The following is a 12,939-nucleotide window of genomic DNA, read 5'->3' as shown; positions in this document are numbered from 1 at the left end:
ATGGAAGAGGCATGCTATTTTTCATTATGCATTCCTCCATTTCTTGTTTCTTCTTTATTTTAGTGGTAAAATAACAGGGTTCTGAAACTTTAAAATATATGAACTCCCTACAAAGATATAACAATTTGTGTAATTCTCTTTATATGAATAACACTACAACTGCCTATTGCAATTTAGCCCAGACTAAATAAGGAGCAAAACCCAGAGCAAGTTTTGATAGCGTTGCACATGGTCCAGCAGGATAATCTGGCAATCTCTGGTTTACCAAGTTTTGCAAATCTTTTTTTAAATATCTGAAAAAGGAAATAGCAGATTGAAAGACGACTAGTAAATTTATCTCACAAAAGAAAGACACTGTTGTATCACCCCTCAGTTCCTGGTTCTTTTCTCTCTCCTTTAGAAGAATAAGTTACATGTATTAACAGCAGCGAGAATTATCTATGCCCAATACTGAAAAAATGAAAATTTACCAACTGAATAAGTATTAATAAAGAAAATAATAGATTGTGCAGAAATGGATAGATTAACTCTAGAGATTAATGAGAAAGAGGATTCAGTTTGCTATAGAACTTGGACTAAATTTTATCAATGACTAGATAACTGAATTAGAGAGAAAGGAAGGTGATATGTATTTTTGAATGTATTTTAGTAAGAAAAATATTATGGATTGAAAACTTAATATTTTTATTATAATTTACTATATTTATTATTGTTATCAAGCATCTAATATTCTCATTTATATATATGTACCCAGACAATATGCTGTTTGTCAAATATTGAATGTTATCGGGGGGAAACCCCAATCCCTATCCCAACCTTCCCTGTATTCTAACCCCAATCCCCACCCCACCCCCTTTTTCCTTCCCACCCTTATAAAAACCAATAAAACAGAAGAAGAAGAAGAAGAAGAAGAAGAAGAAGAAGAAGAAGAAGAAGAAGAAGAAGAAGAAGAAGAAGAAGAAGAAGAAGAAGAAGAAGACTGATGTAAAATCTTATCTCAGCTATCAGGCAAGAGTTTATATAACAGTAATTATTTTACACACTCAGTATTAGGATTACTGCAATTTCCGTATCACCTTGAATAATTAAAGGTCATATGCATTTTATGTGGAATGTAACAGAAGACATTTTAAGAAGATGCTTAGAATAATATAATGAAAAGAAATGTTTATGGATGTAAGACAAAAAGGCAATTAATTACAGACCACTTATTCTGAGCAGTACCATTAGAGAGATAAATGAATGTGGTGTAAAAGTTACAATCCATCACAAAAAAATGTTCTGTGCAAATTCTACTGAAAAGGGAATAATACTCTTGCTCATCTATTGTTAACAGTAATATCCTCCTCACACTATTTTTGCTCACCAAACCCTTAGAAATGGTTTAAATTAACTGTGGTAATTCTGAAACAGAGAATGGTACATAAAGCAATCAATGCCCTTCCAATAATTCCATCCATTAACAGGTGGAAACAAAAGGCATTTAATCAAAGCCCTCACTCTATTTCTGGTGTTTTCAGTTTAACATTCAAAACATCTGTATTCAAAACTGGGAGTGGGACCTACAAAACAAGGCACTACAACTTCCTAATTACTGCAACTTAATTTCTGTGAGAAAGGAGCAAAATCCAGAAAACAGAATTAGGCAAGCGTTTCAACTCATGGGAGAATGGCCTACTTTCAAGTTCCAATGAGATCTTGAACATCTATTGGAAATTTGGATTTAACTATAGTTTCCTGTGGAACTACCACTTAGCCAGAAATAAATTCGTTCGGATGTCAAAGTGAGACAGTGAGATCATAAAGGTATGGGATTGATTCAGAAATGGCAGAGATGCCCAAGTGCTAATTCTAGAATAAACAAAGGAAGAGAAGATTTATATGAGCAACTGTTCAGAAGGGGCCTGAAGAACAGACAACTTTTTTTCATTTCTGCATGATAATTTTCCTTCTTCGGAGTAATTATTAGACATAGAGGAGCTCTGTTCTCTTGTACATTTGGTCCACAAATATCAGAAATTCATATGTTAATCTCAAATGGCCAGAAGACAATCCAACCACCCGCAATAACTTCCAGTGAACTAAGCATTCATTCCAGGTAAGCAGCTCTTCCTTACTTAAAACATTCTCTGGTATGAAGGACAGGCTAAACCCCTTCACGTAACTTGCAAGCGCACATGAATTATTCACTAAAAAGGGAAAAAGCAGCATGTGAGATATGCCATTCATACGAATTTTAGAAGCCCTTCAGTCCAAATGACAGCCAACATTATCTGCTATTTGCAGATCTTTATGTCGTGTCACCTGAGACTGCTAAATGATTTTATGCCAGACACAGCATAAAAGGCATCACCTGCTATTATCATGGTGACTGTGTTAATATGAATGATATGCAAATTATATTCATTATACAGAAATTAAATTATACAAATTAGTTATACAGCTCTCTAGAGCAAGACATTTCCATTGTGGCCTTTGGTGTTCAACAAGTTGTTTACGCCATAAAATTAAGTTTGTCTGTAAAAAGGTTAATTTTACAGATGATAATCATCATACTGAATTCAAATTCAATCAAAAGAAAAAACACAAAACATTTAACATAGCAGAATAAAACATTGAGAAAAGTGATTGAACATCACTTGTCAATGCACAGCTGATAGCAGTGGGTGATATTAAATAAATGTCATTAACACAATAAGTATGGAGAGAGGGCCAGTAAATGCAGGTTGATATCAGTTTGATTTCTTGAATGATGAAAATATACTTGGTACCTGTTTTATTTAAAAAGGCAAGAGAAACAAAAAACCTCTTCTGAACTGTTAGTATTTTGTTCAGAACAAAATACTTTGTAACCTGAAAATAATCAGTTTACAAATAATTTAGGAACAGAGTCCTATTAAAAGTTTTAGGTCGCCAAAGTCCTAAATAATTTCTAATTAATTATTGGTTCAAATATCAGCAGTCAGTTTAAGAACTAGGATATTGTTGTACATCCATTTTATTAGCTGGTACTGTTAGTTTTCAGATAAAAAAAATGGAAATGCCAACAAACCTGTTTTTTCTTTAATATCACATAGCACACTGAAAAGAGCAGGTTTCATTCGGTGGCAATTCAAGGCATGTTTCCTAAAGAAAGAGAGAAAGGAAAAACAGAATGAATGACAAAAAGAATAAAAAATGAAAACAAAGAAGAGGCAATGCATTTCATTCAAAACCATATTCACTACTAGTTCATTCAAGGCCCGTAATATATATATTAACTAAACACCACAAAAAGTTAAAACTTATATAATTACACGGACAGACTCCAAATCAGAATTGATAAATCACTTGTACAACAGACAATTTTTCTCTTACACATTTCTGGCCGAATCAAGGAGGTTTTGTTCTAAAGCAGGGGTCTTCAAACTTGGCCCTTTTATGACTTGTGGACTTCAACTCCCAGAATTCCTCAGCCAGCATACGCTGGCTGAGGAATTCTGGGAGTTGAAGTCCACAAGTCATAAAAGGGCCAAGTTTGAAGACCCCTGTTCTAAAGTAACCAGTTTGTTTACATTTTTTTAATCTTTCCTAAACAAAGAAGTCAAAGCTTTTTGTCATAACTGCAGCTAGGCTTCTGGTTTTATAAATTTCTATCTCCAGGGTAGAATTCTCAGCTTTGTATGAAGGGGCATCTTCCCAGAACAGCAACCTCCCACGTGAACTGAGACTCTACTTACACATAATCAAACAGATTGCAGGAAGTCCTCGACTTAAAAATCATTCGTTGAGTGACTATGAAGGTCACGGAGGTGCTGAACACAGGAACCTATGACCAATTTTTGAAGTTATAGCCACTGCAGGGCTCCTGAAGTCACATCAAAATTCAGGTTCTTGGCAGCCCGCTTGCATTTACGACCACAGTGGCGCTTCACTTACTCCCACCTCCTCGTCTCTCCCCAGTCTATGGCCTTTTCCCCTCCTGTACTCTGCAGCCTCCCAGAGCTTCAAGAGTGAGGGGGTGGAGAGAAGGGCAAAGCATTCTGGGGGTGATATGGAGGGAGGAAGACCTAAACCTTCTGGAAAAGTGGTGGGGCAAGGAGAAGGCTCAAGTCTTCCAGGAAAGTGATAGGGCAGGGGGAAGACCTATGCACCAGTGGGGTTCCTGGCCCATGGCAGTTTTCTGCATGCCAGTAGGCACAGAGCCTCCCAGGGCCTTCCTCACCCCAAGGCACAACCGCAACGGGGTAGCTGAGATTGCAGTTATTCAGTGAGATGGACACACGGGCACCTGAACACTTATAAAGGTTTTTGTTCATTTATTTAAACAATGATTTATGACCCACAATTTCCCAAAGGGTTCAATGTAGTTTACAGTACCATGCAATAAAAATGCAGGAATTATAACCACTGACAGACGAATTCGCTAGGGCAGTTTAGTATCTTGAGCGTTGTTCTCCTTAAAAATTCCATATAGCAGACCTAGTTGAGTAGGATAGATCAGGGCTTTTCAACCAGTGGTACGGGTACCACCTGTGGTACATTGGCACCTGGCAGGTGGTACGCGACCATCCTAGAAAAGTGGTAGCGGGGGAGGGGAACGAGCTGAACCGGTGGCAGCACCGCACAAGCCTGAATGAGAGATGGCTGGAGCTGCAGGGCTGTCAGGGCTCAGAGGAAGCGCCAGGATCAGCGCCAGGCTCCAGCTGGAGCTCGGCGCTGATCCCGGTGCTTCTGCTGAGCCCAGAAGCGCCGATCAGCTGGAATGTTGCAGCATCCCCAGGGTCTTGTGATTTACATTCAGATGCTTGGCAACTGATTCATATTTATGATGGTCACAGTGTCCCAGGGTCATGTGAAATGACCAAAACCTGCTGCAACCACCCAGCAGACGGGGGGAATAAAAACCAAACACCCCCCCACCCCACCCCCGCTGCCAATCCTCAACATAAATGCTCACCACAATGAAAACCTCGGACAAGAGGAAGAGGGCCACCAAGCAAGCAGGCAGGTGTCTTGCTCGGCTGTGGCTTGGGGGGAACTTTTTTCAGTGCCATTGTAACTCTGAACAGTCACTAAGTGAACTGTTGTAAGTCGAGGACTACCTGTACTTCATCACTTTTTTCCTTTTGGGGGGAGGTCATCCAAGTTTTTGACACCTTGCTAGGCGACTGGTGGTACTCGGATGTTGCCATATCCTAAAAGTGGTACAATGGGTGAAAAGGTTGAAAAGCCCTGGGATAGATAGTCCTGCAGGTAACTGGGAGCTAAGCTTTTTCTGCTATGGCATCTGTAGTGGAACATCCACCCCACACACACACACTTCCAAAATGAGACTGACCCTCCTTGACATCCTGCCAGAGGTCCCTTAAAAAACAGCTGTGTCAGCAGACCTGGAGACCTCAAGGCAATGGCGCATTGTTTAACATCAATTCTCTCCATTATCAATAATATTATTATAGGTGATATTTTTAATTGCAGTTAACTGCATTTGGATTTTATGATTGTTTTTATTGTAAGCCACCAAGAGTCACTTTATTGTGAAATAGGCAGCTATATAACTATGAAAAACAGGCACTATTCCAAGTGAAGCATTCACAGGTTTGACTACTTTTCCACCCGACACATCAACTCAAATCACCCACTTAGGAAGAAGAAGAACCTCTGAGTAACAGGGAGTCTATCCCAATTCCTGCAGACAATCCAGAGGAATATTCAGTGGCATTAAAAAATCAAGAGAGATGGGGATCTGGCTTTCCCCGCTTGGGGTGGCCTTTTGCTTGCTGGGCATGGACGTGCTCTACCATATCTTCTGGAGCTTCCTAACTGGTCACTTTGCCTCCTTTGTGCTGGGCGGGGCTGCCACTCCAGGTGGTGGTGGGAGCCTAATGGACCTGCGCAAGCTGCTGGCAGCATTACTCCAAGGCAGGCCAAGGTGCATCGGGTGCATGAAAGGAACAGGCTTCACATGCGGACCAAGGGCAAGATCTGCGAGGGGACCGAGATGACCAGCTGCGGCTCTCCAACTGCAAGCAAAAACAGATGGGATGGAATAGGCATGTCCGGCGGTCTGCATCACATGCCTCCCCCTTCCCTACCCTACTCTGCCTGCTGTTGAAGGGCTGGCCCGGTATTTGCAGCAGACTGTGGAGCCCCAGAACGTGCTAGTCGAGGGACCGGTAGGCTGGGGCTGCTGACGGACACCGTCGGGCCCCATGCGCTCGCTGGCCTCTGTGTGCAGGGGCTGATGGTGTCAGGCAGTAGCCGCCCTGGCCCCTGCCTCACCTTGCCTTGTCCTGAGGCAATGGCACCCCTACCCTGCTCCCTGCCTCACCTCGCCTCACCCCACAGCATGAGCCTCCTGCCCACCACCCCACCCACCAGAGACCCCCTGGATTTCCCCCAACCATGCCCAGCTCTCACAGGCATTCCCCCCACAAGCAACGTCGAGGTGGCCATGCCCCCAGCCACCCCCACCCAGTGAGCCATGACCACCACAGCCATGCCCACCCAGTGGGCCATGCCCCCACATCCCCCCGAGGACACCACAATGCTGATGCGTCCCTCAATGAAATTGAGTTTGACACCTCTGCTGTAGCTGAATCCCCACTACTTTCTCCAATACATTCCCTAACAACTATTTGATCATCGTATGTCTGGAGTAGCTGGATTGAGATGGGATCTTCAAATACTACACTTTTTGGGTACTACTCCCTTTTTCAATGATGCATTAATCACTCCCAGTTCTAGCAACATACAGTTCAACTTTCCTAGCTGCACAAACAAGCTTCATTTAGCATGGATCAAGTTTATAGATAACACGAGACCCTTGTTCAAATTCTTGGTCAGTGGTGGCGAACCTATGGCACGGGTGCCAGAGGCGGCACTCAGAGCCCTCTCTGTGGGCATACGCACTACGCCCCGGAAATGGCAACTGTCCCTCTTCAACCAGCCGCCTGCTAATTTGCCGAGGTCCCACGTGGCTGAATGCATCCTGGCACGGCTGGTTTCCCTCCCCCCCCATCCTGTCCCTCCTGGCCTCGCATGCTCTCCTTTTCCCAGGCACGACCCACTGCATCACCTCCTCAGCTGTTGGCCAACCATCCATCTTGGAGGCTGCTTCTTTCAACTGCTGGCGATGGGCTGAGGAGCCCCAGAGTGCGCCTGTCGAGGGGCCGGCAGGCTGGGGCTACTGACGGACACCGTCGGCCCCCATGCGCTCGCTGGCCTCTGTGTGCGGGGGCCGATGGTGTCAGGCAGCAGCTGCCCCAGCCCTTGCCTTGCCCCATGGCAATAGCACCCCCACCTTGCCTCGCCTCGCCTCACCCCACAGGATGAGTCTCCTGCCTACCGCCCCACCTGCCAGAGACCTCCTGGAGCACCCCCAACCCTGCCCACCCCCCACAGGTGTCCCTCCCCACGAGCAACATTGATGTGACCACACCCACCACAGCCACACCCACCCAGTGGGCCATGCCCACCTGGCACCCAGCGATAAATAAGTGGGTTTTGGGTTGCAGTTTGGGCACTCGGTCTCTAAAAGGTTTGCCACCACTGTTCTAGGTATTCACAAACTCAAAAGAATCTGAGAATGTTCCTCTATTGGGCTCAACCTCTCACTAGACCTTTTCTACAGGGAGTCAAGCTTCATGTGAATGTGACTGTTTTTCTTGCAAACATATGACAGCAACCCTATCTGGACCGAGATGCCCTACGCACAGTCACCCATGTGCTCGTGACCTCCCGGGTAGACTACTGCAATGCTCTCTACATGGGGCTGCCCCTGAGAACCACTCAGAGACTTCAGCTGGTGCAGAATGCAGCCGCGCGAGTTGTGATGGGAGTCTCCTGATACTCCCATGTAACACCTCTTCTCCGCGAACTGCATTGGCTTCCAGTTGCCCTCCGGGTGAGATTCAAGGTGCTGGTGATGACCTATAAAGCCCTAAATGGCATGGGTCCGGGTTATCTAAGGGAACACCTGCTGCCAGCGTCAATTTCCCATCGTCCTGTGCGCTCCCACAGGGAGGGCCTCCTCAGGGTACCACCGGTCAAGGATTGCTGACGAGCGATCCCCAGGGAGAGGGCGTTCTCTGTGGGCGTGCCTGCCCTATGGAATCAATTGCCAACGGAACTCCGGACTGCCTCCGACCTTCGTTCATTTCGCCGGGACCTAAAAACCTGGCTCTTTGATCTATCTGGTCTGGACTGAGGGGTTTAATGTTTTTAAATTGTGATTTTAATTTTTGCGGCTAGACTTAATTTAATTTTAATTTTAATTTTATATTGTATTGTTTTTAAATTTTGCCTAGTAAACCACCCTGAGTCCTTTGGGAGTAGGGCGGTATATAAACCGAATTAATAAATAAATAAATAAATAAACCCTCGTCTATTTTTTCCTAAAATATAATGCGTAACCTTGAAGACCACCATTGTACCTGAGTCCAAAGATATCTTATTATATTATACTCCCCCAAAATAGACACACATCTGTGATTGGTTAGTGGCACTCTTCTCCATCGTTAGTGCTCATTGTTTCAGTTCCTAAACTGATAATCCTCGATTTACAAACTTTTATTCGAAGTGACTGAAAAAAGTGACTTATGAACATTTTTTACATTTGCGGCGTTCCCACGGTCATGTGATCAAAATTTAGATGCTTGGCAACTGACTCATATTTATGATGGTTGCAGTGTCCTGGAGACAGCAAAGCCAATGGAGAAGCCAGACTCACTTAATAACCCGAGTTACTAATCGATCAATTGCAGGGATTCACTTAACAACCATAGCAAAAAAGATTGAAAATGCGGCAAAACACAGGTAACAAACATCTCACTTAGCAGCAGAAATTTTGGGCTCAATTGTGTTCATAAGTCGAGGGTTACCTGTAGTTCCTCAGCATTATAGCAAGATTTTGTTTCCGGCCTTGGTAATGCTGCTCAGTCTTAAGAGGTTTTCAGGGAGATTGGCATTGTATCTGCCTTGATTTTATTTAGCATGGGCCAAAGAACTTTTTCATTTTCCCTAAGTGCTTCTGGTATGAATAGTTCTTCCTGCTAGTTCTAACAGTGTGGGGTTTTTTTTAGTCTATAAGCTTATTTGAACAGTGGGATATGAAAATAAACAGAGTTTCTTAACCATGAGATCACAATTACAAATGCTTTTAAAACAGCTTTAACTCAAGTGTCAATTTATACTGGTTTTGTACGTATACATGCAAATGTTTTGTATGTGTACATGCAAATGTTTTAGGTTTTTGTAATGTTTTATGGTGCAGACTTTTCTTTTGCCATTTTATAGTAGAGTTAAATTAATGGTGTTTGATGTAATCTTACTACAGATATTTTAGGCTGTGCTACTTTGGAACTTTTTTATGGTAATTTATTGAACATTATAGTTAGCAAGATAAGAATACCGTATATACTTGAGTATAAGCCGAATTTTTCAGCCCACTTTTTGGGCTGAAAAACTCCACTTCGGCTTATACTCCAGTCAACAAAAAAAAAGAACTGTCCCTTCGTTCGGAACAGGCTGCTGAGAGAAGGGAGCGGCAGAGCCTTGCAGAGCTGGCGGCAGTCCAGCGTTGTTTCTCCCCCTCGTGCGTGCGTGTGTGTGTCAGACCCACGGGAATGGCTGGTAGGGAAGCGGCATTCCGACATTCCCCCCCTTCCTGTGTGTCGAGCCCACGGGGCTTGACACACAGAGAAACGCAACTAGCCATTCCTGCGGGTCTCACACACACACACACACACGCCGCCGGGCTCGGCTCCTCGGCAGGAGGGGCAGCCCCCGCCGCGCCCCCCTCCTGGCCCGCAGCGCCGCGCCGCCGCCGCTTCCTCCGGGCAAGTCGGGGGGGCTTGCGGGGCGAAGGCACCGGCCAGGGGGCAGGCAGGGCGGGAGGGCGCGAACTCACCGCCGCCGGCGCTTCCCCCCCATCTCTCGCTTGCCCGCTGCCTCGCCCGTTCCGCCCCCAACTCACCGGCCGGCGCTTCCCCCCCATCTCTCGCTTGCCCGCTGCCTCGCCCGTTCCGCCCCCAACTCACCCGCCGGCGCTTCTCCCCCCATCTCTCGCTTGCCCGCTGCCTCGCCCGTTCCGCCCCCAACTCACCGGCCGGCGCTTCCCCCCCCATCTCTTGCTTGCCCGCTGCCTCGCCCGTTCCGCCCCCAACTCACCCGCCGGCGCTTCTCCCCCCATCTCTCGCTTGCCCGCTGCCTCGCCCGTTCCGCCCCCAACTCACCCGCCGGCGCTTCTCCCCCCATCTCTCGCTTGCCCGCTGCCTCGCCCGTTCCGCCCCCAACTCACCGGCCGGCGCTTCTCCCCCCATCTCTCGCTTGCCCACTGCCTCGCCCGTTCCGCCCCCAACTCACCGGCCGGCGCTTCTCCCCCCATCTCTCGCTTGCCCGCTGCCTCGCCCGTTCCGCCCCCAACTCACCCGCCGGCGCTTCTCCCCCATCTCTCGCTTGCCCGCTGCCTCGCCCGTTCCGCCCCAACTCACCGGCCGGCGCTTCTCCCCCCATCTCTCGCTTGCCCGCTGCCTCGCCCGTTCCGCCCCCAACTCACCGGCCGGCGCTTCTCCCCCCATCTCTCGCTTGCCCGCTGCCTCGCCCGTTCCGCCCCCAACTCACCCGCCGGCGCTTCTCCCCCATCTCTCGCTTGCCCGCTGCCTCGCCCGTTCCGCCCCCAACTCACCCGCCGGCGCTTCTCCCCCCATCTCTCGCTTGCCCGCTGCCTCGCCCGGGACCAGCGGTGGCGCAGCAGCCCAGCCAGCCAGCGGGCGGACGGGCGGAGAGAAGCCCGGCCCGGAGGGGAGGGGAGGGAGCGGAGTCGCCGGGGCCCACGTGGAAACAAGGCTTTACTGCCACACACACACACACACACACACACACACACACACACACAGAGAGAGATGGAGGGAAACAAGCTTGACTGAGGAGGGAAACAAGCCCCTCCCCCCCTACACACACACACGCACGAGGAGGGAAACAAGCTTGACTGAGGAGGGAAACAAGCCCCTCCCCCCCCCACACACACACGCAGGAGGAGGGAAACAAGCTTGACTGAGGAGGGAAACAAGCCCCTCCCCCCACATACACACACGCACGAGGAGGGAAACAAGCTTGACTGAGGAGGGAAACAACGCTTGACTGCCACCCCCACACACACACACACCCACGAGGAGGGAAACAACGCTTGACTGCCACCTTCCTAGCAGACCTCCCCATTCCTGTTAGAAATGGAACCCAGTACTTCTAGTACTCCTGCACCAATGGAGCCCAGTACTTCTAGTACTCCTGCACCAAAACAAAGACGCAGGTCATACGAAGCTGCTTTCAAACTAAAGGTTGTGTCAAGAGCAGAAAAAAGCAATAACAGTATTGCAAGTAGGGAATTTGGTGTTGATGAAAAACAAGTGAGGGAGTGGCGGAAAATGAAAGCTGAGTTGGAAAAGATTCCAAAGGCAAAAAAAGCTCGACGTGGTTTAACAACTCCATATGTGGCTCTAGAGACTGAATTGCATGAATGGGTTATGGAGTGTCGTCAAAATGGTTACTGCGTAACACGCATGGGAATTCGCTTACGTGCCCTTCAAATGGCTAAAGATGACAAATTAAAAGTACCAGGCATTGAAAATTTTGTTGCGTCAGCAGGATGGTGTACTGGCTTCATGAATAGGTATGGCCTATGTTTGCGGCAAAGAACAAAGATTTCACAGAAGTTGCCAAAAGACCTTGATGAAAAAGTGATGTCATTCCATTCATTCATCATAAAACAAAGAAAGATCCATAACTATGACCTGGGAGATATTGGGAATATGGATGAAACACCTATGACCTTTGATCTTCCAAGCAACAGAACCGTGGCAAGTTTGGGAGACAAAACTGTTTTACTCAGAACCACAGGTAATGAGAAAAACCATTTTACAGTTGTTCTGTCATGTTTGGCTAATGGAACTAAGCTGCGGCCTGTCATTATTTTTAAAAGAAAGACCTTGCCTAAAAAGGTCAAATTCCCACCACGAATTACAGTGCGCCCACATGTTAAAGGCTGGATGGATGAAGATGGAACAAAAAAGTGGCTGGAAGAAGTTTGGAATGGACGACCAGGAGCAGCCTTAAAGAAAAAACCATCATTGCTAGTTTGGGATATGTTCAGAGCCCACACATCTGATGACATAAAAACATTGGCAAAGTCTTCTCAAGTTACTTTAGCCGTTATTCCAGGTGGGCTTACATCTGTATTACAGCCCTTAGATGTGTGTTTAAATAAACCTTTCAAAGACCGTGTGCGAAAGATGTGGTGTGAATGGATGTCATCTGGTCAAGCCCGACTAACAAAAGGTGGAAATATGATGAAGCCTGACATAGAACTGATAGCAAAGTGGGTTCGTGATGCATGGGAAGAGATTCCAGAGGACATGGTGAAGCACGCCTTCAGGAAATGTGGCATAAGTAATGCTATGGATGGCAGTGAAGACACTGCTTTGCATGAGGAGGACAACTGTGATAGTGATGACAGCGAACTCTGTGACAATGTATATGATGATAACCTCACACCAGCTACAGCTGCAGCTCTGTTTGCAGATACAGATGAGGAGGAGGAATCCAGTTTTGAAGGATTTTGATGCTTGTGTTTTAGCTTGGTTGCTTATTGAGTTAAGGTTTTTGTACATTTAAAGTTATTGTTAATACTTTAATATTATATATTGTTTTTGTTGAATATACTGATAATATATTGTTTTTGTTGAATATACTGATAATATATTGTTTTTGTTGAATATACTGATAATATATTGTTTTTGTTGACCCTCTTTTCCACATGCCTCAATTAAAGCAATTTTATTGTTATCTACCTGTATTTTTATTTTTGAAATTTACCGTGAGCTGCTGCATTTCCCAGCCTCGGCTTATACTCGAGTCACCAACTTTTTCCAATTTTTGGGGGTAAAATTAGGGGTCTCG

The 12,939-nt window shown here is 46.2% G+C and overlaps 1 protein-coding gene across 4 annotated transcripts in view; it reads right to left on the bottom strand.

Annotated features, from left to right (window-relative positions):
• PBX4 (PBX homeobox 4) overlaps window positions 1-12,939 on the bottom strand; it is a 58,352-nt gene that overhangs the window by 33,304 nt on the left and 12,109 nt on the right. For all 4 annotated transcript variants that reach the window (XM_083353995.1, XM_083353996.1, XM_083353997.1 and 1 more), the window contains exon 2: window positions 3,053-3,126. In XM_083353995.1, the coding sequence (XP_083210121.1) occupies window positions 3,053-3,126 (74 nt within the window). The remainder of the gene's footprint in view (window positions 1-3,052; window positions 3,127-12,939) is intronic.

This window comes from Vipera ursinii (genome assembly GCF_947247035.1).
Source record: "Vipera ursinii genome assembly, chromosome: 2".
Taxonomy (NCBI): Eukaryota; Metazoa; Chordata; class Lepidosauria; order Squamata; family Viperidae; genus Vipera; species Vipera ursinii.
Note: the sequence above shows the minus strand (reverse complement) of the source record. Positions and strands in the feature narration are given on the sequence as shown.